This window comes from Podarcis melisellensis (assembly GCF_964234715.1).
Source record: "Podarcis melisellensis genome assembly, chromosome: 15".
Taxonomy (NCBI): Eukaryota; Metazoa; Chordata; class Lepidosauria; order Squamata; family Lacertidae; genus Podarcis; species Podarcis melisellensis.
The window spans coordinates 41,351,989-41,379,676 of record NC_138532.1 but is presented as its reverse complement, the minus strand read 5'-3'; the positions used below and the strand labels follow the sequence as shown (position 1 = coordinate 41,379,676).

Genomic DNA, 27,688 nt, shown 5'->3' with positions numbered 1-27,688 from the left:
GGCCTTCTGGATCCTGGAGGAGTGCTGCTCTCATCCCTGACCATTTGACCAAACTGCCCAGAGCTGATAGGAGACCAGCCTTTGACCAGGGGGGTCGCAGGTGCACCGATCCTGTCCAGGAGTAAAGGAGGGTAAAGAAATCTGGCAATGCTAACTACTCCATGTAGAGTCCCCACCCTTTTGTCACCAAGTGCTTCTGTGAGTGTTCTGCCACCTTCTGGTGAAAAAGAAGCTTAGCAGTCTGAGAAACACACGTATACAGTACTAAGAATTTTCGAAAAGCTCCTTTTGGAGTGGCCAGAGTGGCAAGGGTCAGAGCTGGAGGTTCAAAAAGAGGGGAAACATTTAAAAGACATTTCTGGCAGATGGCAGCATTCAGGCTTCCATTAAGGGTGGGCAGAGCAGAGCAGAGCAGCCACCTGTCAGTCCAAACTGGCTTTTACAGAATGTTTAAACCTTGCTGGCAATCTGAAATAAGGAGAAGCCTCCGTGGCTTATTAGAAATACACTCAAGAAAGAGAAAGGGGAGCAAATCCAGAATTTATTCTGTACAACTCCACATAAACAATGGGAAGATCTCTTTTCCCAGCAGAAAGAGATTTAAAAGCTTGATCTTTAACCAGGATGACCGTTTAGCAGATTTGTCTTTTAACTTACTGGCTTAATGCACTAAAAAGGTATCTGGGTAAGAAACATGAACATCTGATTTGGACAAAACAGATTGGGAGGGCTAGGAAGGAAATAGATGGGGATTCCCACCCCCCAAAAAATCAGGAGTTTACAGGCTCAGCCAGGAAGGGTCATTCAGCAGGAGAAAGAGACACCAACTGGAAAAAGGCCTGAACAAACACATTGCATTGTGAGGAGGGACTACAGCAAGGGAGCCTGTGGCAGCTTGAGGTCGCCCGCCAGAGGCGACAAGCTGTGCCGTGCCCTTGGCAAGGGATCAGAGAGGACCTGGTGAGGTCACCCTAGAAGCTGTGCCAGAGGCTGAGTCACGGACCCAGCAATGCACCTTCACTGCCAGAAAAGGGAGGAGGGGGGAAAAGATGGGGTGGGGATGAAGCTGACTTTTAAAAAAGTACACGCTGGCAGATGCCACAGCCCTGGGGCGCTTGGCTACATTGATTTTGTGCCAGCTTCACAGGGTGAGGGCCTCCAGGCGCAAGGCAAAGCTTTCTTTGTTATCTCTGAGTTTCAGAATTCAAAATGCATGCAAGATCTGAGAGTCTGGATTGTACCCCTTTAGCCAGCCAGGTATGTGTGCTTGGGGCAGGGTCCTATGCTGGAATGTCCCTCTATAGTTGCTGTTGTTTTTCCTCTCAAAGTATCCCTGCATGGAGTTAGCTAGAACCTCAAGGAAAGAGCCAAACATTTCCCCCTGAGGTGCTGGTTTTCTAGATGCAGGGACCTGTGTTTTTTGTGTTTTCCCACCAGGGGTGGAAGGAATTCAAATGCACAGGCACTCCACGTACATATGCCCCCATAAGCCCCAGCGATGCAACATGGGAAAACAACCGACGGGAGCAGAAAAAATGTAAAAATGGGGTTGAATGTTTCTGCTGGGCTTTCTTGCAATCACACTTGCCTCCCCCAGAGAGCCCTTCTTGGCAAACAGCCTTTTGTAAACTACAGTCTCTTAAGAGACACTTGCCCCTCCCTTCCTGTTCAGTTCAGTTCTCGTCGGCAACAGGGCTGCACTGAGAGTGCGGTGCCACCAAGTCAGAAAGAATTGACTCTCCAAGATGGAGGGGCCAAAACCAAAGGGCAATGTTTGTTTCTCTGAACACCCCCACAGGCAAGACTCCGGCATCTCTTCCTCAACAGTTCTGCCAGATCCCGGAAACGGGGTTTCTCCCCGCCTCTGACAGCTTCATCTGCCGCTTTCCTTCGAAGAGGAGAATGCTGGCAGCCATGGCACAGTTCAAGCTGTCCACGCCAGGGACCACCGGGATGACCAGCCGCTTCCCCCCAGTGCTCTGGGCCAGCTGCCTGGCTTCCGTGCTCACGCCGTGGGTCTCCCCACCGATCACCACCGCCGTTGCGGGACCCTCCATCCAGGGCTCGGAGTAAGGCTGGACTTCCAGCCGGCCCGGTTCTTGCCTCTCGTCTTCGCTGCCATCCAAATCACGGTCCCAATCCTGCAGAGCCGGCTTCGCCTTCAGGTTGTAGGGCCGGGAGACCCAGCCATGGCTGGCGGCGTTCTCTGCCACTGCCGGTGCGGCCTGTGCCTGGGAGCAGTCGGCCACATGCACACAGCTGTCGGGGAGGAGGTAGCTTGGCAGGGCCCCCCAGTCCAGGTCGGAAAGGATGGAGAGGCGGAAGTGAGCTCCCATCCCTGCCCGGAGGACTTTGGGCTCCCAGGCGTCGACGCAGCCTGGAGTACGGGGAGAAGGAGAAATGTTAGAAGAGTCTGGAGCAGTCTTGTGGAGAATGACACACTGCTAGGACAATAGGGGTGGGACGCGGGTGGCGCTGTGGGTTAAACCACTGAGCCTAGGACTTGCCAATCAGAAGGTCGGCAGTTCGAATGCCCATGACGGGGTGAGCTCCCATTGCTTGGTCCCTGCTCCTGCCAACCTAGCAGCTCGAAAGCATGTCAGAGTGCAAGTAGATAAATAAGTACCACTCCGGCGGGAAGGTAAACGGCATTTCCGTGCGCTGCTCTGGTTCGCCAGAAGCGGCTTGGTCATGCTGGCCACATGACCCGGAAGCTGTACGCCGGCTCCCTTGGCCAATAAAGCGACCCCAGAGTCGGCCATGACTGGACCTAATGGTCAGGGGGTCCCTTTACCTTTAGGACAATAGGGACATTGAAAAAGAGTGGGAACCTTTTATATTATATTTGCAGAAACAAAGAATTTTGACCTGATGGTAGGATTTAAATAAACATTCACAATTTTATGGATAGTGAATAGATAATGTAATAAAAGGAAATAATATGACATTTTTAGAAAATAGCAAAATATACTAATGAGGTTAGTAAATCAGAAATGGAAGTCGAGGGAAGTCCAAAAGGGGGGAGGGAGAGATGGTTATGTAAGCTGTATGTTATAAGTATATATGTAATGAGAGAAAAGAAAATTAATTTTAAAGAAACAACAAAGATCGCACACCTTATAACAATGTGATCCAATGAACAAAAAAAGGAACTCAGGATTCAAGCACCAATGCATTCTCCCTGTGAGCCTTCAGGAATGCCTGACTGCCTTTAACAGTGGAGCCAAGCATTGCTAGCATGAGCAGCAGCCATGGATAGCTAGCAGCCCTGCGGGTAGATGAAAAAGGCACAGCCCACTTAAGCACTCCTCATTCAAGGAGCCTCTTCGGATGTCACTCAGCAGCTGCCAGCGAGGAACTGGACCACTAGGGTTTGCTAAGAGACTGACTCAGGTTCAGTTGGCCCTAAAAGAACTCTGAAATTTCCCCCTCTACCCTCCCCATCCCCTTTTCCTTTTATGGTGTGACTTTGAGATTGCAAAGCCCAAAGGCATGTGTTGTTTTTTAATTGTAACAAATGTTTCAAAAAATATGAATAGAAAAGTAAACTTCCTTTGGGGAGGCGGTGGGGGGAGGATTCTCATTTTATGAAAGTGGTCGCAATCCCAATTCCACAGATCTTTTTAAAAGATTAAAGGAGGAAGCTTTCCAGAAGCAAAGCCTGCCCCTTTTGCATATCTGAAGCCTCATCAAGTCCCTGAGTCAGGTCAGCTCTGGGGAGGCCCTGCATATCTTACAGCCATAGGTTTGGAAATGTGTCATAACAAAAGCTGCTTTGCTAAAGGGTTAATGGCAACAGGCATGTTGATGAAGAAAACTCCGTTACTCATCAGTCTTATCTCCTTGGAGCCAAACCTCCCCAAACCCATCAGGTTCTATTCTATATAAACCTTTCCCAGCCTGATGCCTTCAAGTCTGGGACAATTAATTCCCATCAGGCCACAGAATGCAGAGAAAGAGAAAGAAGCCTGAGAGCAGGGACAGGTAATATTTCTGAGTCCTCTCCCCATCTGCAATTTCCAGCAACTATTATTCAAAGGCATGTTGCAGTTTCTGCCTCACTCTCTCTTAAAGCTGTCCAGGTTGGGGGCAGTCACTGCCTCATGTGGGACCAACCAGCTGCCTCTGGGAAGACCGCAAACAGGTCCTGCCCAAGGAGCAGAAGCGGAATTGGAACCCAGCCGTGATCTATCCAGAGTGACGCTCCCCACCTTTAAGAAGCAGCACCCTGCTGCAGCCTGCTCCAGCTGCTGATCTCAGGAGGGTGCCCATGTTCCCTGGGTCGCGGATGTTGTCACAGATCAGAGAGAGGGGCAGCGCATGTTCTCGCTGGACTTCTGGGTACGCCATTTTGGCGTGGTCTGGTCTGGAGAAGATTCCTGGAGGAAATGCAGTCAGGGAAGATTCCTTTAGAACAAGGGTGGACCCACAGCCTCAAATGGGTCCCTCGAGACTCTCCCAAAGCCTTTCCCCAGGCCACACTCCCTACTGGCCCTGCTTCACACACCCCATGAGTGCCTGAAATTCTGGAGTGCCACTTCCAGTCAGTGTAGACACTACTGAGCTAGAAGGGTCAATACAGTTTGACTCAGTATAAGGCAGCTTCCCATGTTCCTCTTTAAACCAGCCCCTCTTAAGGACTAGAATCTTGTTTTAATTTCAGGAAAAGAGCTGTGACTCGGAGACAAAGTACAGTGGTACCTCTGGTTATGTATTTAATTCGTTCTGGAGGTCCGTTCTTAACCTGAAACTGTTCTTAACCTGAAGCACCACTTTAGCTAATGGGGCCTCCCACTGCCGCCGTGCCACCACTGCACGATTTCTGTTCTCATCCTGAAGCAAAGTTCTTAACCCGAGGTACTATTTCTGGGTTAGCAGTGTCTGTAACCTGAAGCATATGTAACCCAAGGTACCATTGTATCAGCCTCTCCCTGGTTTAATTTCCAGCACTTCCAGGTTGGGCTGGGAATATCCTCTTGTCTGAGACCCTGCAGAGCTGCTGCCAGCCAGTGTGGACGTTACTGAGCTCAGAGGAACCAATGGCCTGCCTGTGTATAAGGCAGCCTCTCTACGTTCCTGATGAACTTACCAATCACACCCTGAGATGTGATGACATCAGACCAGGTCTTGAGGTCTTCAAACTTCACCTTGACAAGGCTGACGCCTTTCAGCTTGTCCACTGGCAGCTCCTTCAAATGCTCTATGGTGCTGAAGAAGAGTGTCTGGGGAACGGCGCCAGCTGCCAGCGCATCGGTGATGAGTCGCCTGCCCTCCAGCAGGATCTTCCCGTGTCTCTCGCGAAACGACCTGGACTTGGCAAGCGTCACCACTTTGCTGCAGAGAAACAGATCCGTCAAGCCGACAAACTTTCCCCCCATCTTCCCCAGGCTGGTTGGCAAATGCTATCCATAGCCCCAGAGGATGACAACCACCAAAGGCGATAGAGAACATCAGCCTGCTAAACCAGAGATGGTTCTTCCAACAGAAACAAATCCCAAATGTGCACAACTGTTTCCATTTACAACAAGCCCCCCAATTCCAGGAGAATGGTGGTAGCTCCACGGTACAGCCTCAGTGTTTCATTCACAAGGCTCCAGGTTCAATCCCTGGCATCTCCTGGGAGTATTGCCTTCCTGAAATCATGGAAAGTCACTGCTGGGCAGTGCAGACAATTCTGAGCTAGATGGACGGGTTGCTCTGACTTGCTATAAGGCAGCTTTCTGTATCAACCCATCCAATCTCCATCACATCCTTCTGCAGCCTTTTTCTGCCAAAAATAAAACTAGAGAGGATGTGTGTCTATGGTGAGGATGGGAAGAGTGATGTATGGAAGTGAGAGATGGACCATAAAGAAGGCTGATCGCCGAAGAATTGATGCTTTTGAATTATGGTGCTGGAGGAGACTCTTGAGAGTCCCATGGACTGCAAGAAGATCCAACCGATCCATTCTTATGGAAATCAGCCCTGAGTGCTCCCTGGAAGGACAGATCCTGACGCTGAGGCTCCAATACTTTGGCCACCTCATGAGAAGAGAAGACTCCCTGGAGAAGACCCTGATGTTGGGAAAGATGGAGGGCGCAAGGAGAAGGGGACGACAGAGGAGGAGATGGTGGGACAGTGTTCTCGAAGCTACCAGCATGAGTTTGACCAAACTGCGGGAGGCAGTGGAAGACAGGAGTGCCTGGCGTGCTCTGGTCCAGGGGGTCACGAAGAGTCCGACACGACTAAACGACTCAACAACAACAAATCCAATGCAATTTACTTCTGAGTAATAGCCATAGGGGTCCAGGTGGTCACGAAGAGTCAGACACGACTAAACGACAACAACAACACCCTTCCCTTTTGTTTTTCCTTTCACACTGCAAATACTCAAGACTGTGAATCAGCAGACAGAGAAGACTGCCTTATCTTTTAATATACAGTTGTTACTTTTTTCAAGGTAGTTTAAAATCGCTTCTTATTCATTTTTAATATTAATATTATTATTATATTAAACCAGTGTGGTGCAGCGGCTGGAGTGCTGGACTAGGCACTGGCAGACCAGAGTTCAAATCCTCTCAGCTGTGAAGCAGTCATGCTCTCTCAGCCCAATCAACCTCACAGAGTTCGTGTGGGAATAAAATGGGCAAAGAACCCTGTTCCTTGGAGGAATGGTGGGGTTTAAATACAACAAACATTTCCATCTTTCTCTCTGTCTCCCATACACCCAGAACTGCAACTCCCAGAAGCCCTTGCGCGCGGCCTTTCTCTTCTGCCCTGGTGGTTCTTGGGAGTTGTAGTCCCTTTCCCATTTGGCCCTTCCGGCCTCCGCCCGTGTCAAACAACAACCCCCAGAATGCCTTGCGCGCGCGGCCTTGCCTAAGTCTCTTGTCTCCGGATTGCGCCTTCTCGAAGCAAAGTTCCGCTTCTTTGCGTTCCGGCACCTTCGCGGCCGCTGCTTTTGGGGCCTTGCTCTCCGAGCCGGCCTGGTCTCGAGGCTTCTTCGAAGGGCCGGCCTTGGGCTGAGGGGGGCCGGGGACGACCCGTCGCTCCTCCTCCCGCGTCTCCGCGACGGAGGGCAGCACGCGGACCGGGCTCCTCTTCAGCGCGCGGACCCCTCGCCGCCCGGCCGCGCTGCCCAAGGCCGGCCTGAGGAGCAAGAAGGGGGCTCGCGCGCCCCTCATGAAGGCCGCCATATTGCTTACTGGCGCGGGCGTCGAGCGGTATTTCCTCTTCTCAGACTATCGCGAGATCTCCGTCACTCATGGCAACAGCGTCCTTTTTATTTATATACCGGTCCTAAAAAGCCATAGAGATGGAAGAGGGACGTAAAAAACGTTTGTCCGCAACTTCCGGGGGACATTCGGAAGCGGCCATTGGCTGAGAGTCCCTTGTAGAGCTATGAAACTGTAGAGGCATTGTTGCGATTTCCAGGCTCTCACTTTTAAGACGCACACGACATGGTGTTCACCATAGATGTATAAAGTTATAGATATGCCACTCAACGTTCGTGGAAAAACATGAATTATCGAAGCCTTCAAAAAGAAGTTTTATCTTTTTCAGGAGCTCTGTCTGATTTGAGGCGACAGTGCTCTTGAAAAAGATAAAACTTATTTTTGAAGGCTTCTGTAATTCATTTTAAAAGTTGCCTCAGATTTGGGCGGCGTGTCGTGACGTCCTTCCTACGCGCCAGAAAGGGGAGAGGATAAATACAAAACCAACCCCACCCCCTGAATCAGGCGACCGCGCTTGCTCGCGAATCACTTCTGTGTGGGCGGCTTTGCGCGTGAGGTGGAGTTTGGGAAGAAAGACAAGGCCCCTGAATATGAAGGCTCGGCGGGCGCTGCACTTCGTGTTCAAAGTGGGCGACCGAGCCGAGACCGCGCGCTTCTACCGGGATGTACTGGGCATGCGCGTAAGTGGGGGCGCGAGACGGTGGGCGGTTAGGAAGCGGCCTTGGCAGTTTGGGGGGAGGGCTTTTTGAGGCAGGGATGACGTCACGGCTACGGGTGCCCCAGGGTCCCAAGCCACGCGGGAACGAGTTGGTTTGGTTTTTCAGCGTCTTCCCCTAGAGCGGCTAGTTAATTACGGCGGCCTCTTTGGCCCAATCTTTCTTACAGAGGCGGCGTTTGTTTTCGTCAACGTTTGTCGCTCCTGATTACGCAGCAGAGCGGCGCACTTAGTTTTTCAGGAATGCATTGATTTTTTGCAAGCAACAAATTTCAGGAAAAAATCTATGTGTCTCTCTGTATATCTATATAGATAGAGTCACATGTTGCGTTTAAGATCACGTTGGAATAATAATAATAATAATAATTTATTTATACCCCGCCCATCTGGCTGAGTTTCCCCAGCCACTCTGGGCGGCTCCCAACTGAGTGTTAAAAAACAGTACAGCATTAAATATTAAAAACTTCCCTAAACAGGGCTGCCTTCAGATGTCTTTTAAAAGATAAGATAGCTGCTTATGTCCTTGACATCTGAAGGGAGGGCGTTCCACAGGGCGGGCGCCTTGTGTTAAAATGCAATATTTAAAACAATTTTAAAAATAAAGTCCCCAAACCATGCACGTCAAAAGTGTCAAAAGCCTTCTTGTTTGTGCCTGAATGTTAACTTAATTTTTTAAAAACAAACAGGTTCTAAGGCATGAAGAATTTGAAGAAGGCTGCAAGGCCACTTGTAACGGGTACGTTGTCTTCATTTTGGTGGTTTCTCATCAAAGCGGACGTTTCCCTTGACACCCTTGAGCAGGCATAGGCAAACTTGGCCCTCAAGCTGTTGTTGGACTACACCTCCCATCATCCCTAGCTAACAGGACCAGTGGTCAGGGATGATGGGAGTTGTAGTCCCAAAAAACATCTGGAGGGCCGAGTTTGCCTGTGCCTGCTCTTGAGTGTTCGGAGGCGGTAGCCCCAAAGGGGTGGATTGCTCTGAGGTAGGTGCTGCTACCTGGCAACGCAAGTTTCTTCAGCCAATAGTGCCCACAAAATAAATGCTCTCTCGCTTCCCATTGGCTGACCTTCTGTGACATCATGGGATGGATGCAACAATTCTGTGTATAGTTCTGGTGTCTGCGAAGAATGCCTTAGGACACTAGGGACATGGGTGGCGCTGTGGGTTAAACCACAGAGCCTAGGACTTGCCGATCAGAAGGTTGGCGATTCGAATCCCCGCGATGGGGTGAGCTCCCGTTGCTCGGTCCCCGCTCCTGCCAACCTAGCAGTTCGAAAGCACGTGCAAGTAGATAAATAGGTGGGAAGGTAAACGGTGTTTCTGTGTGCTCTCTGGTTCGCCAGAAGTGGCTTTGCCATGCTGGCCACATGACCTGGAAGCTTTTACGCCAGCTCCCTCGGCCAGTAAAGTGAGATGAGTGCCGCAACTCCAGAGTCGGTCACGACTGGACCTAATGGTCAGGGGTCCCTTTACCTATGTCGCATGCCGGTGTCTGGGTAGAATGCTGCCCTTCAAATGAGTGCAGCTTTGGGTGGAGAGGAGTTTTGTGCCATTGATGAGAGCAGAAGACTGGGAAGCTAGAATAGAATAGAAAAAGCTGCTTTAATCTGACCTGCCCATCAAGCCCTTTATTGCCCTCTCTGACTGGCAGTGGCTTTCCAGAGTTTCAGGCAAGAGTCTCGCTCAGCCCTACCCAGAGATTGAACCTGGGACCGTCTCATGCAAGGCATGTTCTCTGCGATTACATTGGCATCTTGAGTGAGCTGAAGTACCCCAGAAGAGAGGGAGATGCAGGAATTTCCCCCTCCCCCTGAGTTATTGCAATACAAATAAAAGGCCGTTGTGTTTCTAGCCCCTATGACGGCAAGTGGAGTAAAACGATGGTGGGCTACGGTCCAGAAGACAATCACTTCGTCGCAGAGCTAACCTACAATTACGGAATCGGAGATTACCGCCTCGGCAACGATTTCCTGGTAGGCACCGCTTCATTCAGTTGATAAGTGAGAAGGTTTGCTAAGTATGTTGGTTCTGGGATCTCTAAGGCTTAGTTTCGGCTCAAAAGAACGGGTGAAATGAACAAAACACTGAGTAGGCCCTGGGAGTGTGGTGGGCCACATTTCTCATTATAGAAAAGGTAAAAAGCTCTGCGGTTGCTGTTGGGGGACTTTGGAGTTTGCATAGCAAAGGGACTAGATCAGTGAGCTTTTGTGGACTGTGTGTTCTGAGGCTTGGAGTCTTCAATTGTGGTAGGGTTAGGTGTACTGCAGGTGTTAGGAAACCTTTGGGGACTTGCTAAACTACAAGTCCCATCAGCACCAGCAAGCATGTCCAATGGGCACAGAGGCTGGGAGCTGTAGTTAAGTAAGATCTTCCTCAATGCGCTCCATCAAAATATTCCAGGACGGTTTTCATCTGTTCTTAGTCGATTTTTATTTTAACTTTTTGAAAGTCTTAAATTAATGTTAATTTTTCTTATTGATGATTTTATTCTTTCTGTAAAGTGCTTTGAGGGTTTTTCTTTTACAAGCAAGCAGTGTATAAGTTTTATGAAATGAAAAAAAATTGTAAAGAAAAATGGTCTTGTCTAGAGAGGCCGGTCAGAAAGCGAGACCTCTGAAGCCTATCCAACAGCTTGGGCACTGTCAGAAACTTCAGAGGTCAAAAATGGCAGGCAGGTGTTATTTTTTTATACTGCTACAACTTCTACATTTATATCCCACTTTTACTCCAAGGAGCTCAAGGGGGTGAGCATGTTTTCCCCCTCCTCCTCTTGCCATTTTATTGCAAACACAACCCTGTGAGGCAGGTTAGGCTGAGAAAGAGCAATTGGCCCCAGGTCATCCAGGGCTGTGATTCTGGTGTTATTTTCTTCTTATTATTTTCTTCTTCTTCTTGCCATGCCAGGGGATGACTATTGTGTCCAGCCAGGCTGTGAGCAATGCCAAAAAGCTGCAGTGGCCCCTCAAAGAGACCTCAGCAGGCATCTACGAAACAGAAGCCCCAGGAGGCTACAAGTTCTGCCTAGAAGACAAAACGTCATCAAAGGAAGGTAAAGAGGGGGTGCCATATGATACTCTGTAGTTAGGATGACAGTGGATTCATCTGCCCGTGGGGATTCAGCCTTCTGAAAAATATTCTTTTCCTTCAAGCTTATGCAGGCAGTTGAGAATGCCCCTTTCCACAATTGCTAACTGATTTCTGATTTTTATTATTTGATACGGCTTCCATCGTGTTGTTTTTATGTGCAATTGCTGCAAACTGCTCAGATTTTTAAAAATAATGAATCAGCAGTACAGGCAACCCACCACTGAAGCGCGTTCAATATGTGTGCAACTGTGCATACGCTCATTGTGCCGAACCCCCGGAAGTGACCTAAAAATGTCACAAAAAGGAGCAGAACGCAGCTGGGTAGGGGTGGAACTGAGTCGGAATAGGGTGTTTGCAGGCTTTTAAAAAGGTGTTTCAAATATACGCAGTTTCACTGATGCGTTCGGTGCCCCCTAACATAACCCCTGCCTAAATGCGGGTGGGTGAGAGGCGTTGCCTGTATATAACCAGTTTTTATAAAGAATAACAATAAAGTTGGGGAGAGGAACTACCAGCCACCAGTCCGGAATTTCTTGCAATCCTCAATCCTGTGCCTAAAGCCCACCCATTCCTGAAGCTCTTCCATTTTTCCAGATCCTGTGCTGAAGGTTACTTTGGCCGTGTCCAGCCTGCAGAAATCTGTGGACTACTGGTCCAAGTTCCTGGGCATGAAGCTGTACGAGACGGACGAAGACAAGCAGAAGGCTCTGCTTGGCTATGGAGATAACCAGGTGAGGCTGAAGGGGCACCAGGCAGCTGAGGGAATCCTCAGGGCATCTTCTAGGTATGTGTGGCAGAGACAGGGCCGCCATTCCAGCTTCTGCAGTGGTTGGGCGTCTTTGGCCCTCAGTACCCAGGCGCTGTGGTCTAAACCTGAAGGAGTGTCTCCTCTGCCATCATTCTGCCCAGACACTGAGGTCCAGCGCTGAGGGCTTTCTGGCGGTTCCCTCGCTGCGAGAAGCCAAGTTACAGGGAACCAGGCAGAGGGCCTTCTCAGTAGTGGCACCCGGCCTGTGGAACGCCCTCCCACCAGATGTCAAACAGAAAAATAACTACCAAACTTTTAGAAGACATCTGAAGGCAGCCCTGTTTAGGGAAGCTTTTAATGTTTAATAGGTTATTGTATTTTAGTGTTTTGTTGGAAGCCGCCCAGAGTGGCTGGGGAAACCCAGCTAGATGGGCAGGGTATAAATAATAAATTAATAATAATAATAATAATAATAATAATAATAATAATTATAAACCACTGAGCCTCTTGGGCTTGCCGATAGGAAGAACGGCAGTTCGAATCCCCGTGGCAGGGTGAGCTCCCGTTGCTCAGTCCCTGCTCCTGCCCACCTAGCAGTTCGAAAGCATGTCAAAGTGCAAGTAGATAAATAGGTACCACTCCGGCGGGAAGGTAAACGGCGTTCCCGTGCGCTGCTCTGGTTCTCCGGAAGCAGCTTAGTCATGCTGGCCACATGACCCGGAAGCTATACGCCAGCTCCCTTGGCCAATAAAGCAGGATAAGTGCCACAACCCCAGAGTCATCCGCAACTGGGCTTAATGGTCAGGGGTCCCTTTACCTTATCCAGCACTGTTAACAAACTATACAGTTCCCAGGATTCCATCGGGGAAGTCATGTGCTTTAAATGGATGACACGGATGTCACCGCTCTCTTCGCAAGCCCCACTTCTGCTGTTGCTGCTGCTGCTGAGGCACCAGTCTTCGTTGCAAACCCAGTGGCCTGATTTCCTTTTATTTCCCCCTTCCAGTGTAAGCTGGAGTTGCAGGGCATCGGCCAAGCCGTGGACCACGGAGCAGCCTTTGGGAGGATCGCCTTCTCCTGCCCCAAGGAAGAGGTCAGTGGGGATTGCTTACAAGGTTTGTCAGGGAGGGGCTGCCGCTCAAGTGGTAGATGGAAGGTCCCGGGTTTGGTTCCTGGCGGCATCTCCAGGTCGGGTTGGGAGAGACTCCTGCATGAAATCTTGCAGAGCCCCTGCCAGTCAGAGTAGAGAACACTGAGGTAGGCCCAGTAGCCTGGACTTGGGGTCAGGCAGCTTCTTGTGTTCCTGATATTCCCAACAAGACAAAGGCAACTTTAGCTTGAAATAAATGCTTAGTGGGGAAATATCAAAAGCATGTGACACCTGTTCATAAATAAAAATGATGAATGGCTCCCAATATGTTCATTAAAGTCCTTCTTCACGCAGCACCTAGTGAAGCACCACAGCTTCACTGGTGCTCACTCTTGCAGTGGCAGGTATGGCTTCAAGAGAGGATTGGGCAATTTCATGGAGGAAAAGGCTGCCAATGTTTACTAGTCACAATGACTCTGCTCTGCCTCCCAGTGCTTCTGAAGGCCAGTTCCTGGAAACCACAAGAAGAGAGAGTTTCTCTTGTGCTCGGGTCCCAATTGCAGAATCCCCACAGGGGCCTCCGGGAGGCCACTGTAAGAACAGGAAGCTGGGTTAGAGGGGCCGCTGCCCCTTCTTCTTACAGCCTTTTTTTAAGTCATTTCCCTTTTTCATTCATTCTATACATCTCATATTCATAACATTTACTACGCGTTCCTCCCTCCCTCCCCTCCTGGGCTTCCCCCAACTTCTGATTTGTTTCTCCTTTCACCCACTTTGCTACCTCCTAAAAGAAAAAAACTACTAATAACGTTATTTATACAATAACATCAAACCTAAAAATAACAATGAATATGCCCTATTATTTCTCTATCTTCTACACATTTTCTAATACTAATAATGCGAATGTTTATTTCAATCTCTTCTTACAGTCTTAATTCAGCTAGTTCTTGACTACTGTAAATGGATTCATTTGGCTTATTTATTTGATGACATTTGGACCCCAACTTTCCTCCAAGGAGCACAAGGCAGCGTCCATACTCCTGCTCCCTGTTTTATCCCCCACAGTAACCCTGCCAGGTAGGTTAGGCTGAGAGACAGGGACTGTCCCAAGGTCACCCAAGGAGCTTTGTGGCCGTGAGGATTTGAACCCTGACCTCCCAGTCTGGCACTCTAACCACTACACCTTAAACACAACTGGAAGGCATTCTTCAAAAACTATTTGACATCCGCGTTCTAGATTTCTTTCATTAAAGGTGCTCAAAGATTTTCTAAAACGGGAAATGAGCTTCCTCTTTTGTTCCCTCACTCAAAATGGACGCATTCGCACTCTGCTGATTTTCCCTTCCCCGTTTTGTTTGTCCTCCCCAGTTGCCCGGCATCGAAGCCTTGATGAAGAAGGAAGGCCAGAAGATCTTGACCCCCCTCGTGAGCCTGGACACGCCTGGGAAAGCAACGGTTCAAGTGGTCATCCTGGCAGATCCCGTGAGTGCAGCCTCAAAACAGCTTTCGTGCCTCCAATGTAGGTCAGGAACGAGGGCTCGGGCCAGGTGTCGTTGGACTCCAACTCCCATCAGCCCCGGCTGCAGCAGGGCCAGTGGTCAGGGGTGATGGGAGTTGTAGTACATTGCATCTGGAGGGTCACAGCGTCCCCTATCCCTGATCCCTACTTGTGTGCAAGAGATGAAGGAATGCTTCTGTTTAGCAGAGGGAGTCTTCCTGAGAGGGGAGAATGTCTCTTGGAGCAATGATTGACAAAAGCTGTAGATCTCCAAATGTAAGACTTCCGACTCCTACCATCTCTGTGAGTTCCTGTATATGCAGTGCATGTGGAGGGGAAATTTTAACACATCGCAGAGTTCCAAAAAAATAAACCAGAGGCAATTTCACCCAGCAGAGCTTTACTGCTACTGAAGGCAAGTGAGCACAATGGTCACAGATCCAATACATTCAGGATTGGCACAGGCCATAAGAAATCCAGTTACAGCAGTCTTATCTTAACCATAACTTATAATAAGACTAAACCTTAACACTATAGCATACAGAACACCACACCAGAACATACACAGAGAAAAGAGAGTGTGAAACAGAACCCAGACTCCTCCTGGCCTGACTATTATAGTCAGTATGACCTTGACAGAAAGGATAGGGAACCAGTTTAAACCAGCTGTACTCAGCTTCCCAGAAGGAATAACCCAAACACCAGAAACCACCTGCCTGTTTCTTTCACGTAGAAAGAAACCTTCCAGAACACTCTTGAACTAAGCAGAACAGGAAAGACCTCTACACATCAGATCAATACCTTCTGTACTAAGAAATGCAAACGGACAGTATATCCCCCAAATAATTGCCAGCTCCCTTGAGTAGTGACTGCGGCCGCCGTGGCAAATGTCGCTTCCCTTCAGGTGACCCCATTGCTGTTTCTCCTCCTCCACCTGCTTTAGGACGGCCACGAAATCTGCTTCGTCGGGGACGAGGCCTTCAGAGAACTTTCAAAGGTGGACCCAAACGGTGGGAAACTCTTAGACGAGGTGAGACTCCCCCTTTCAACGTTTATTCCAAATTAAAGGTGATCCAAGGGCTCCGCTTTTCTCCACCGCGATGTGGCTCACGGCTTTTCTCTTCTCTCCTGCAGGCGATGGCGGCCGACAAGAGCCACGAATGGTTTGCCAAACGTAACACCCCAAAGCCTTCCGCTTAGCCCGGGTGGGGAATCGTCTGGTTGGCAGTGTCTTTTGGGAAAGGAGGCCGTCGGCCATACTTTCTGTGCACATGGATGATTATTGCTGCTATCGCTTGGAACTCCTTCTCTTTTAATTAAATTAATTGCCGTTTCCTTCCTTCCTCTCTTGAATCTGTTCCTTTCTTGTGTGTGCATGGAGCGGGGGGAGGCCTCTTGGCTGCGACGGATGCAGCCTGCAAAGGTGTGATGATTCGCCAAAGCAAAACGCTGCTGCATGTCACGGTCCTGTCCAGTGTTTCCGATGCACACACCCCTTTGAGAACTTTTCTGTCCGACTCAGCCAGCAAAATATAAATAAATAAATATAAATATTCTATCCTGCTGTACATTCCTGCTGTGTAAAAGGACAGGCCCTCTTCCCCCAAATTTTCGGGACCATACCACTCTATCTTGCAAAATGTGTCTGTTTTTAAGTGCCGCATTTTTACTAAATTCTCTGCACCTAGAAATTCTAGCAGACCGTTGCCGGCAAACAAATGTCAGAGCCCCTGCCTCGCATGCAGAAGCTCCCACAATTCGATCCTCAGCACCTCCAGGTTACAGGGATTAGTTAGTGGCAGGTGATGAGGAAAGAGCTGCCTGAAATATGGGCGGCAGCTGCCAGTCAGAGCAGGCAGCAGTGGCCTTGATGGAGAAAGTGTCTGACCCATAGAAGGCTGCTCCCTAAGCTGCTTAAGCACGTCAGGAAAAGGTTTAAGGAGCAGGTTTGGTCTCCTTTTTAGGCCGCCACCCCCACGGCGGTACAGTCCTCCAACCCTAGCAGGGCTGTACCACAAAACTAAGCCTGGTGCACCGCTCCCAATTTGAAACGACAAAATACTGCAAGGTGACGCTGGAGGGCTTCTCAAGGGGCCCTTTATTGCCTTAACCGCCAGAGAACGTCGGGGCGGAAGATGGCTGAAACGACCTGGAAGCCGGGTCCCACGCAGCCCTCTCTGCCGTCATCTGCTGTCCTTCTTCTCCAGCTCCTCCACCCTGGTGATGTGGACCTCCTCAGCTGCTTCCTCCTCCGAAAGGTCTCGGTGGTCGCTCCCTGCCTCCCTTGTCGCTTTGGATTTTAGGTCGTGGCTGGCCAGGCAGGGGCCGGCCCTCTTGTGCAGCAGATCCATGACGGAGACGGACCCTTTCACTTGCGAGACCAGGCCAGTGGCTTTCTCAAGCTCAGCCTGTGACATGTTGTCATGAGCGCGCCTTCCTTCTGACCTGTGCACAGGGCCTTTCTCGAGATCAGGAGCGAGTCATGCTTGAGAGGACTGTCCCTGGTGTTCCAAACAGAGGGCAGGAAAAGGAGCCTATTATTGTTGTTGTTGTTGTTACTGTTATTATTATTATTAATTAGTATTAAGGTGAGCATCACCTTACCCCATACAGCGGTACCTCGGGTTAAGTACTTAATTCGTTCTGGAGGTCTGTTCTTAACCTGTAACTGTTCTTAACCTGAAGCACCACTTTAGCTAATGGGGCCTCCTGCTGCCACTGCGCCGCCGGAGCCCGATTTCTGTTCTCATCCTGAAGCAAAGTTCTTAACCTGAAGCACTATTTCTGGGTTAGCGGAGTCTGTAACCTGAAGCGTATGTAACCTGTACAGTGGTACCTTTAGATACTAATGGGATCCGTTCCAGAGCCCCGTTCGCATCCAGAAGCAAACATAACTAGCGATGGCACGTCTGCGCGCACGTCGCTTTTCGCCGCTTCTGCACATGCGCGTGACGTCATTTTTTAGTGTCTGCGCATGCGCAAGCGGCGAAACCCGGAAGTAAAGCGCTCCATTACTTCCAGGTTGCCACAGAGCGCAACTCGAACGCACTCAACTTGAAGTGTATTCAACCAGAGGTATGACCGTATATGCCCTCTTGGCTGTTTCGATCTGCAGAACTGGCCCTGTGACGTGTGCCACATAACGGCCATATGTAAGAACTCAAGCTTTTAGTGTGGCAGCACTTACACTTTGGAACTCCCCGCCTATTGACACGAGGCGGGCATATTCACCGTACTCTTTCCGGCGCTTGCTAAAAACATTTTTGTTTAGACAAGCCTAGCCAGATATTTGGAATGCTGATGTGTGTTCAGTTTGTTGCGAAATGTTTTGAATGTTTTAATTATTTTACTTGTAATCTTATTCTTTTTGTAAACTGCTTTGGGGATTTCTACAACCAAGTGGGATATACATTCTATGGAATAATAATAATAATAATAATAATAATAATAATAATAATAAGCCTGCCCTTCACTCTAACGGCCCAGGGTTACAGTAATTAAAACACAATATTAAAGACAGTTTAAGACTGCAATGAAGTTCTAATAATACAATGACAATAACAGTGTATGTTTTGCTCAGAGCAATATTACAGAGCACTGATGAATTGCGGGAGGACCTTTCATGGATTTAAAAATGCATCGCCCATAATTATCTTCCGACACAGCACCCCTGTAAGGTGGCTGAGTTCCAGAGCAGTAAAAGGCCCCCTTGCTTCAGATTCCCAAAGCTGTAATTCTAGTATTGCCATATTTCAAAAAGTGAAAATCTGGACAGAGAAGCTGTTGAGCCTTTTTTTTGCAATGCCTCGAAGAAATTGGTAGCCTACAGAGAGAGACGCTTGTCTGGATGGTGTCAGACTCGCATCATCCCTAACCAGCATGGCCGATGGTCCTAGACTGCACGAGGCGAACAACGGAAGGGGGAACCCAGTGGCCTTCCAGCTGTGCCACTACAACTCCCATGAGCCCCAACTAAAATGGCCAGTAGTGAGGGATGATGGGCGGTGTAGTCTATCAGCATCTGGAGACTCCCCACTCCTTTCATAGCTGTCAACTTTTCCCTTTTGTTGCGAGGAATCCTATTCGGAATAAGGGAATTTCCCTTTAACAAGGGGAAAAGTTGACAGCTATGCACTCCTTTAGAGTTTCGGATCGGGACCGGGGCAGCCTGGGATTAAATCTCCACTCACCCTAAAATACAGCGGGGCGTTTTATAACCCGTATGCGTTTCATTTGCTTGCGCACGCTTCTGCAGTGCCACCAATAAAGACAGAAATGCACGAAAGCACTCTGCACATGCCCAGAGACGCGTCCCTCAAGCTATCCCCTGCCCAAGCCCAGGAGGCGATTTAAAAGATGGCAGGTGCGAAACGTCGAGAGCTGGAGGAGAATGTCTCCGGCGCCCTTCTCGCTTTGCAATCGGGGAGCCCCGGCACTCGCTACTCCTAGTAAGGAAGGAGGAAGAGAAAGAGCCCCCCCCCCAAAAAAAAACCTCCATCCAGGGGCTTCTTTTTACCAGCCGGTGTAGGCGGGCAGCAGGATGGCTCGGCGGCCCCTGCGCCGTGCAGTGTTGCGCAGGAGCCTGCAGAGGTAGCTGTTCCGACGGCGCTTCTGCTTGCGCAGCCCCGTCTCGCTGGCTGCAAAGGGATCCGCCCAGGGACCGAGAGATCCGGGAGGAGGAGCAGGGATCCAGCGCGCCCGCGCGGTTGGAAAGCGACTACTGTATTCCTGCGGCGGCGGCGGCGTGGCGCAATTTGGCGAGCTTGCCCGTGCGCCCCTCTCCAAAGCTTTGTGCCGTGCGCCCTGAGCGCACAATGGACGGCGCCGCCGCCGCCGTCTCCAACTGCGGAGCCCCGGAGGGCGCCGTCGCCCGAGCCGCTGCTGCCGCCGTCGAGGATCCCGGCGCGGGCAGGCGGCGGAGGAGCCCCGCTCTCGGCCATGCCGCCTTCCCCTCGCCTGCCGGAGCCGGGCTAGGAGGCAGCCCCGAAGCCATGGAGCTAGGTAGTTGGGTGCCTGCTGGCCTTCCTCTCTCGCTTCCAGCTACTCGGAGTAGACCCCTTTGGAATGAACGGGGCCCAGTTCGTTTCAGGGGGTTCTGCACTGAGTAGGACTTGGGTTTTCTTAAGCGGCTTTTCCTGCCAAGGAGCGCGTTTGTAAGAAATCAGTCTTTTAGCGAGGGCAACACGCACACTTTTGAACTGGCTTCCTACTGTCCTGTTTTCAGAGCTTGTGGGGAAAAACATTTTAAGGAAGCCCAACTAGAAGTGTATTCAGTGGACGTGTGTTTTGTGTGTTTTAAGTTTATCGTCTATTTTAATTCCCCTCTGGATATTTTAAATAGCTGCTTTTAACCTTACAATGTTATTGTTCTTTTTTGTGTGTGTGAACCGTTTTGAGGTGTGTGTCTGTCTGTCTGTCTGTCTGTTTGTATGTATGTATGTACACACACACACACAGGTATAAACCATCAAGCAGTTTTATGAAACTCGGCCCTCCAGCTGTTTTGGGACTACAATTCCCATCATCCCTGATCAATGGTCCTGTTAGCTAAGGATGATGGGAGTTGTAGTCCCAAAACAGCTGGAGGCTTAAGCAAAGCCAGGTGTCTCTCTCGCTCAGTCACTCCATCCCTGGAATATTATAAGACTGACTTTGCCTTATCTGCAGGGTTGTTGTGATTGTCCGTTAGATGATGACAAAGTAGTTGATGGTGGTTATTAAGAGAATTACTGTTACCATCCTTCTTTCCTCGTCTATCTGCTTTCTTGAAGAAACGATGGTGCCCTTCAGAGGGGAGAAGAACTTTGCACGTGTTCAGAAGCATTGATAAGTTTCCTTCTTCTCTAAAGCAGACAGAACAACCTTGTTGGCTTTCAGAAGGCACTCTGCCTGAGCTCAGATGCTCCTTTTCCCCCTTTAGTTCCTTTTAAAATAAAATAAAATCTGCCACACTCTGCAGCAGGTGTGCTCAATGGCGTTATCTGTTTTCTTTATTTTATTGTGAAACACTTGTCTTCCACTTAACTGTAAGCAAAATCTCATAAGGCGTTTACCAAAGATAACCTCACCCCACATTAAAAATATACATTAAAATGATAGGTAGAAATAAAAAAGTGTTTCTTAAAAAATTGAAAATATAATTTAAACTGGCTGTTAAGCTAAAACGGATTCAAATGTATGCCGCCCCCCCCCCCCCGGAACACTCGCCTAAATGGAAATAGTTTTTGGCAGGTGGCGAAAAGAATGCAGCTAAGGCTCCTGTCTAACATCAAGAGGCAGGGAGTTCCAGAGTCTGGATGCTGCCACTCTGAAAAATCTATTCCATACAAGTGCAGAATGACTATTATGTGGCACTTTTACTACTGCCATTTCCGCAGATCAAGACGGTCGAGAGGGTCCATGTGGGGTCCTGTTGACTAACACTGTTTGTCACAGAAGGGTCTTGGGTTCGAACCTCCACGCTTCCAGCTCAAAGGATCGTGGAGTAGGTGGGAAGGTCTCGGGCTCAGCAGCAGAGCGTCTTTCTGGCATGTAGAAAGTCCCAGGTTCATTCTCCAGCAACTCCAGATAGGGCTGGGAATTCGCCTCTCCCTGTAGCCCTGGAGAGCGGCTGCCAATCAGTGTGGGCAGTACTGAGCTAGTTAGACCCAGTGGTGTAACCCTATATAGGGCAGCGTCCAGTGTGTCTCTGCCAGGACCGAAAAGTGCTGCTGCCAGTCAGAGTGGGCCGTATAGGGCTGGATGGATAAATGCAGGTCTTTGCCTTCTCAGTATGCCTGTCTTTGCTCAAACAGGGCCGGTGACCATCTGCGGAGAACTGAGTGTGTTGCACGGGGGGTTCCTGCTGGCTTCCAGCATCTGCCACCCCAAACCGCTGTCGGAGTTGGCCAAGTCTGACTGGCCCCAAGTGGGGAAGCCCATCATCGACGCCCTGGAAGAGATCTGCACGTCCCATTCGTCATACCCGCCCGAGCCCGGCGCCTGGAAGAGGAAAGCCGCCGTGGTCCTCTGGTCCAAGATCCTCCTCTCGTCGCCCTCCGTCTCCGCCAACCAGAGATGGAAGGAAGATGTCTTCTTCTCTGCCAGCAACATGATCCCGGAGATCAACCACACGGTCCTCTTTGAGCTCTTCAAGGCTATCAACGCCCCGCGGCTGTTCGCCCAGCTTCTGCTGGTGTTGCCAGAACACGTTTGCCGGAAGGAGCTGGAGACCTTTGTGGGGTACGTGGTCAACGAGACTTCCCCGGCCGACGTCTCGTTCCTCTTGGACGTCTGGTGGGAAATTCTGAAGCATCAGGAGGGACAGGAGGACAGGCTAATGCTCCTCTTCCGTTCGGTGTCCCACCAGTATCTCTCGGAGCCTGACGAGGTGGGGCAGCCCCCAAAGAGATTCAAGAGCGACGCCCCGTCTTTGCTAGGTTCCTCCGTGGCCGCTGGCGTCCTCCCGGTCTTGACCGAAGGATTGAAGCTCATCAAGGAGAACGTCAACCCAGCCAGGATGAAATGCCACGCTCTCGCTAACCTGGCAGATGTGCTGTCCGTGTCGCTCGCGGCGCAGCGTGAGGCAGACTCGCTGCCGGTCCAGGCTTATTTGGAGAAGATCTCCTCCGTGGTAACACTCTGGAGCAGCGACTGCGATGGTCGATACAGCAAGCAGGAACTGAGTGAGCAGGTGAAAGAGGCGGAGAGGAGCATCAGCTTGCTGAACGCCGCGAGGCCGCCGGGCGAAGCGCTGCCCGTCGATGTGGGCTTCCTCCGGGCCTTGCTGGAGGAGTGGTCCCCCGCTCTTCAGGAGCTGCTCAACGACCCCCAGCAGATCTGCTATGAGAGCTACCGGCTCCTGGAGGCCCTGGCCTCTCTCGAGAAGAAGCTAGCGGACTGCTCCAAGCAGGAAGACCACAACAGAGATGCGGCACAGGAGATGTCGGTGCTCAGTGACCTCATCGCAGGCTTCTTGAAGAAAGTGAGCCCTGAGTTGTGGGGCAAGAGCGCCGGTGGCGACCTCCTGCCGTCGGTGGCCATGGTGGTCATCGAGAAAAAGATGGACAGGCACCAAGAGGTGTGCTCCCTTTTCGCTTCGGAGAAAAGCTGGGCGTTCACAGACGACTGGGTCGCTTGCCTTGTTCGGAACAAAGACCTGTTCCGGGAACCAGAGCTGGTCTCGAAATTGCTGGAGACGTTGGCATCTGCCGACCCCTCCGGGAAGCAGGAGCAGCAAGCCACGGTGGCGAGGGTCCTGCTGGAGTGCTACATGGACCTCCCCTTGCCCGATAAGAACAAAGTGATTTCGGGCGTTTTGGCTGCTTGGGGCAGGCGGGGCCTCTCTAAGGTGTCTCCGGCTTTCTCGGAGGGGTTCCAGGAGGACCTCAACGTGGCCTTCAACCAGATCATCCAGAGCGCCTCCGGAGAAGGCTTGAAGAAGGCCGTGGCTTCCGTGTCCCGGCTGGTCGTCCTCAACCCGGAGGCCACCATCAAGAAAATGAGCAACTTAGCCGTGGCCAATCTGGGGACGCACCAGTTCTTGGCGGAGATCCTGTGTTCCTTCCCGGCTCTGAGCTTCCGGGAGACTCTGGACTCGGAGGAAGCGCCCGTCAGCCTGCTGCTGGGGTGCCTGAAAGAAGCCGTCTGGGACCGCCTCTCGTCGCCCAAGGAGAAGGAGCAGTTCCTGGAGTTCTTGGTTTATCTCTTGCAGCCGAGCGCAGCAAGACCTCTCCTCTCTCCGGCAGAGGTGACGCAGGCTCTCGTCCTCCCTTTCCTCAAGGCGGGCTCCCCTTGCGTCGAGCTGTGCCTGCACATCCTCAACAAAGTCCTCAAAGTGCCACTGCCCGCCGAGGAGGGCAGCTGGCTCCACAGCTGCCACCCTTTCCCTCTCCTCTTCTGCCTCTGCAAGCTCCTCGACGGCTTTGCTCAGTACTGGCACGAGCCGCAAGACCAGCACTGCCTCTCCTTGGAAGCCAAGGACTTGGTGGCCGCCAACCTAGCTCAGCTCTGCGACGCCCTCTTGGCGCAGAAGGACTCCCTTTCGCCCGAGCTGTGGGCGCAGTCGGTGGCTTGGTTGCACAAGAAGGTGGCAGCCTTGGACTGGACCGTTGGTCTCCGCCTGAAGGTCATCTACGGGGAGCACTTCAAGAACGAGGTCCCGGCCACGCTCTTTGAGGTCTGCAAGCTCCCAGAGGGCGAGTGGACATCCTGCCCGCTCCCGAATTACGGCGCGGGCAGTGGCCTGCTGGCCTGGATGGAGTGCTGCTGCATCTCTGCCGCCTTGCGGGAGGAGATGCTGGCGCTGCTCACGGTCAACGTGGACAACCCCGAGGAGGTCAACCTCTTCAGCAAAGGCTTCCTGGTGGCCCTGGTCCAGGTCTTCCCTTGGTGCAGCCACAGCGAGTGGCGGAGGCTGGTTGGCGTGGTTCAGAGCCTTCTAGATCAAGAAGTGCTGTACGTGCCGTATTCACTGGAGTACGTCCAGTTCCTGCCCTTGCTGAACTTCCGCCCGTTTGCCTACCACCTCCAGTTCTCGGTTCTTCTCCTGAGGGCCTTCCAGTTCCTCTGCGGCGCCAGCGGCTCCACCTGGCTGCCGGCAGAGGCGTGGAGGCACGTGGCCCGGCTGTACTGCCTCGCCGTGTCTGATCTGCTGGGTTCGGTCAAGGGCATTGCCCGGAATCAATGGCAACCGGCCCAGGAGAAGAACAACGTGACGCGAGAGCTGTCCTTCGTCTACGTCCAGATCTTCTGCCACGCCCTCCACGTGGCCGCCATGCTGCCGGACGACGGCACGGGCGAGCCCCTCCTCCTCCTCTCCCTGGAGATCCTCTCGCAGTACGAGATGCTCTACGACGCCGACGAGGCTCTCGGCAGCGCCCTGAGGAAGGCCAACGAGAGGCACTTCCTGGAGTCCATCGCGGAGAACGTCACCAACAAGGAGCTGCGAACGATGCTCCTCCAGAAGCTCCGGAAGCTGTGAAGCCGGCCGCGGTTCGAGAACTGGGAAGCAGGTTGCGCGGTCCGTATGGAGTTGAAGGTGCCTTCTGAACCTCAGGACCCTGGTTCGTTCTGCAGGAGTCTCTCCCCAAAGGAGCAGGGTGGGAGATTTGGAACCTCTATAATAAACCTTTTTATCACTTTGATGGTTTTCGCAACCGGCTAATCAGTATTTATTTGTGGGAATAGTTGTATGCTGCCAGATACATAAATATACATATCCAAGTGGTTTACAGCAAGGAAAACGTGTATTGTAAAAGCACAAAAAAACTTTAAAACGAGCACCAGCAAAGCATTGTGGAAGTATGCACTCTTAATTACCTCCATAGTCCTGGTGGAATTGATTTTTTTTTTCAGGTGCTTAAAAGTTGGCAGAGAAGGTATCTGGTGAGTCTCCAGTGGCAGAGAGTTCCACAGGACTGGGCCCATGGGACTGAAAGCTGCCGTTTTCAAATGAGACTCGCTGATTTGGGGGATGATCCACAACACTCTTTCAGATGGTCGAGAAGGGATATAAGCATTTTTGCAATCCCTGTTTGTTGTTATTTTGTGGTTAATGGAGTGTATCTCCTACTAAATTCAACTCAGACTCCTGAAACTGAAGCACTTAAGCTAGTCACATCCTTTAATTTCAGTGGGTTTACTTAGAGTAGGACGAATGTTGGATGCAGCTTTTTACATAGGTCTCAAGGTGATTTTATAGACTTAACACTGAAAGAACTAAGAGTTTTAAAATCTCTGGCTAGTATGCAACATTAACCATGTGCAGAGCAAACCTGCTGAAATTAATGGACTTGGCTTGACTTGGGCCCATTAATTTATCTGTCCTGTAACTCACTGCAAACCCTGCTGAGAGTTTTTGTGGCATGAACTACTATTTCTGGGGCTTGGAGGAGAAACTTTCCGGCAGAACGCAGTCACCTGTTGGTGGTCTCTCCTGTAATAGCAAAACAATGATTATCCTAAAATGGCTAGGCACCCAATATTCCCCTCTGCACCACATAATTTAACAGCTAAAGCCTCTGCAAGAAGCACAAAGGGTTTCACTGTATGACTTGTCCAGGCATTCTCTGCAAAAGTTGAGGCAGCGCTGAACCAAAGCATTGCCACAAAAAGTGGTCAAAAAGAAAATGCCAATCTAAAATGCACATGGGCACTTAATTTGAAGGGTTCCTTGTATTTGCACTCTTTCAGTTGGGCCAGATTTTTAAGGCTTGTCTTTCACCTCCCTAGTTCTGCTTTTAGGTTTTTAATCAGTTGTCCGTTACACTTGATTTTAGTGTTTTACTAAATCCTTAACCAGCAGAGCTTCATGGTTCAAAAGGTAGGCCTTAGTTTGCCTACCCGTGGTCAAGATCCAGTGATCCCCAGGCACGTATCTCCAGGTTGTGGAGACATCAGGCACCATCCTGGCCCCTAGGTATCTTCACTTGGTCAAAAAATGCGCCTGGCATATTTCGAGCACTGAACAAGTCAACAATTCAAATTTCTCAACAGGTTATCTTTTATTTGTCTGCTTTCAAATATATATATATATATATACCAGGCCTGTAGTCTTGCAGGAGAAAACAGTGAATCCAGTGACAAAACCATTTAATATGGAGTCTCTCTTTTTTTCCTTCCTCACCCATTTTGGCAGGGTTGTGTCACAGTGAGAGGAGACTTGTCCAAAAGAGTTGCTTGACGCTGTCCCCTAAAGAGTAGTGTGTAAACGCTGCAAGTGGTTATAATGTTTTGGGCATCTCCTAGGCACTTGTCTGTGATCTTTTGGAGAACCCAAAACCTGTAGAATCCTCTGGTTATGAGGGACACAGTGAATACTTATTTACAGTACATTCCTTTCTGGTTTTGCAATATAACGTTGAAGGTTCCCAGGGAGGGAAACATGCTTCTGTCGGCCTCCCTGCTGCCGATTCCACCAGGCGACTTCAAAAGGCATTCTTAAGATGTTTGGCACGTCTGACCACGTCTTGTAGCATCGTTTGGAAGTCAAAAGACAGCATTTAAATATCGTAGAACAGGGATGGAGTTTGCTGTTCTCTCAACCTCTCTCATATCCCTGTCATATGTTCTTCCTTTCAAATAAAAACGACACTCGGGCATATTGGAGCAGATACTGTAAACCAGCGAGTTGGCTGAGGGGAAAGGAAAATACCTCCTGGGATTTGTGCAATTTCAGAGACATTTGAGGGCTGTTCCCCGTTCTGTTGTACACAAGGCACCTTATTGGTCTCAAGGAAAATAATAATAAAGGAAAGTCTGGGACATATAGGCATGGTCAGAGCTTCTGGCCTGGGTGGGCCACATGGGGGCTGTCGACAGACAATAGTTCCCATCATCTCTGAAAAGGACTGTGGGAAGAGATTTGAGGTTTCTGAGGGACTCCACAGCGAGGAAAAGCGACAGCATTTGGGGGTGAGGGTTTAGTTTAGGAAGTAAAAAAGGAGGGTTATATGAGGTAGAGAAGATAACCTCCCCATCTTCTGTTCTCCACAATGCACAGTGTGGAGAACAGTAGCTACGAGGAAGAAAACCTCCCAAATACAGTGGTATCTCGGTTTTCGAGCGTCTTAGAAGCTGAATGTTGTGGCTTTCGTCGAAAACCCAGAATTGTTTCCGTTTTCAAATGCTTTTTGGAAATCGAATGGCTTCCAGGGAGTCCCCCCCACCTCAATTTTCTCCCCTGATATTGCAGACTGCCCTTTGCGCCTCGGTTGTCAAACATTTCGGAAGTCGAACGGTCTTCCGGAATGGATTACGTTCGACAACTGAGGTAAACCACTGCACTAGAATCCAGTGGGGACGTCTAATGAAGTTGAGAGCTGGAAAACTGAGCGGAAAGAACTTTGCCCAGCACCGCTACGGAATTCGCTCCCCTAAGTTGTCGTGAGGGCCGCCATATTGGTTGTCTTTAAAATGGGATGAGGCACAATTGTGGAGAATGAAGCTTATCGCTGGCTGCTAGGCAGGCTGGCTGTGGTGTCCCAACACTGTTGGCAGTAAAAAGCCACTTCTGGTGAAGTGAAAGGCGCTTCTGAAGTTCGGGGACCTCTGGAGAGCACCACAATCTCAGAGACGCCGGTTTGTTAAGAAGAGGAGGAGTTTGGATTTGATATCCCACTTTATCACTACCCGAAGGAGTCTCAAAGCGGCTAACATTCTCCTTTCCCTTCCTCCCCCACAACAAACACTCTGTGAGGTGAGTGGGGCTGAGAGACTTCAGAGAAGTGTGACTGGCCCAAGGTCACCCAGCAGCTGCATGTGGAGGAGCGGGGAAGCGAACCCGGTTCCCCAGATTACAAGTCCACTGCTCTTAACCACTACACCACGCTGGCTTAAGGAGATGTTATAGCCG

General features: G+C 50.4%; 3 protein-coding genes and 1 long non-coding RNA gene across 4 annotated transcripts; 2 read left to right on the top strand and 2 right to left on the bottom strand.

Moving 5' to 3' along the window:
• Positions 1 to 522: 522 nt before the first annotated feature.
• On the bottom strand, positions 523 to 7,511 carry MRM3 (mitochondrial rRNA methyltransferase 3). The gene is made up of 4 exons (XM_081890561.1): positions 6,859 to 7,511; positions 5,090 to 5,334; positions 4,212 to 4,379; positions 523 to 2,377 (listed from the first exon to the last, which is right to left on the bottom strand). The coding sequence occupies exons 1-4, from the start codon at positions 7,173 to 7,175 to the stop codon at positions 1,821 to 1,823; spliced, it is 1,287 nt and encodes a 428-aa protein (XP_081746687.1). The 5' UTR covers positions 7,176 to 7,511; the 3' UTR covers positions 523 to 1,820.
• Positions 7,512 to 7,681: 170 nt separating this feature from the next.
• Positions 7,682 to 15,708, top strand: GLOD4 (glyoxalase domain containing 4). Its single transcript, XM_081890644.1, has 9 exons — positions 7,682 to 7,894; positions 8,616 to 8,665; positions 9,785 to 9,905; positions 10,837 to 10,981; positions 11,614 to 11,750; positions 12,774 to 12,860; positions 14,226 to 14,339; positions 15,299 to 15,385; positions 15,490 to 15,708. Exons 1-9 carry the CDS (start codon positions 7,805 to 7,807, stop codon positions 15,553 to 15,555), a joined length of 897 nt encoding a protein of 298 aa, XP_081746770.1. The 5' UTR covers positions 7,682 to 7,804; the 3' UTR covers positions 15,556 to 15,708.
• A 728-nt stretch (positions 15,709 to 16,436) lies between these two features.
• LOC309358009 lies at positions 16,437 to 19,091 on the bottom strand. The gene is made up of 2 exons (XR_014163252.1): positions 18,872 to 19,091; positions 16,437 to 16,856 (listed from the first exon to the last, which is right to left on the bottom strand). It is a non-coding gene; the product is annotated as an uncharacterized lncRNA (long non-coding RNA).
• Positions 19,092 to 19,154: 63 nt separating this feature from the next.
• Positions 19,155 to 24,477, top strand: GEMIN4 (gem nuclear organelle associated protein 4). The gene is made up of 2 exons (XM_081890209.1): positions 19,155 to 19,356; positions 21,150 to 24,477. The coding sequence occupies exons 1-2, from the start codon at positions 19,170 to 19,172 to the stop codon at positions 24,314 to 24,316; spliced, it is 3,354 nt and encodes a 1,117-aa protein (XP_081746335.1). The 5' UTR covers positions 19,155 to 19,169; the 3' UTR covers positions 24,317 to 24,477.
• The last annotated feature ends 3,211 nt before the right edge of the window (positions 24,478 to 27,688 follow it).

What these genes read in the sequence shown, in the direction of transcription:
- MRM3 (XM_081890561.1), bottom strand. Translation starts at nt 7,175, where the DNA reads ATGGCGGCCTTCATGAGGGGCGCGCGAGCCCCCTTCTTGCTCCTCAGG. An exon ending in TCCGGAGACAAGAGACTTAG is followed by an intron (nt 5,335 to 6,858) that starts GCAAGGCCGCGC and finishes GTTTCTCTGCAG; the next exon opens with CAAAGTGGTGACGCTTGCCA. An exon ending in CAGGGTGCTGCTTCTTAAAG is followed by an intron (nt 2,378 to 4,211) that starts GTGGGGAGCGTC and finishes CCCGTACTCCAG; the next exon opens with GCTGCGTCGACGCCTGGGAG.
- GEMIN4 (XM_081890209.1), top strand. Translation starts at nt 19,170, where the DNA reads ATGGACGGCGCCGCCGCCGCCGTCTCCAACTGCGGAGCCCCGGAGGGC. An exon ending in CCCCGAAGCCATGGAGCTAG is followed by an intron (nt 19,357 to 21,149) that starts GTAGTTGGGTGC and finishes TTGCTCAAACAG; the next exon opens with GGCCGGTGACCATCTGCGGA.
- GLOD4 (XM_081890644.1), top strand. Translation starts at nt 7,805, where the DNA reads ATGAAGGCTCGGCGGGCGCTGCACTTCGTGTTCAAAGTGGGCGACCGA. An exon ending in CAAAACGTCATCAAAGGAAG is followed by an intron (nt 10,982 to 11,613) that starts GTAAAGAGGGGG and finishes CCATTTTTCCAG; the next exon opens with ATCCTGTGCTGAAGGTTACT. An exon ending in GTGGGAAACTCTTAGACGAG is followed by an intron (nt 15,386 to 15,489) that starts GTGAGACTCCCC and finishes TCTCTCCTGCAG; the next exon opens with GCGATGGCGGCCGACAAGAG.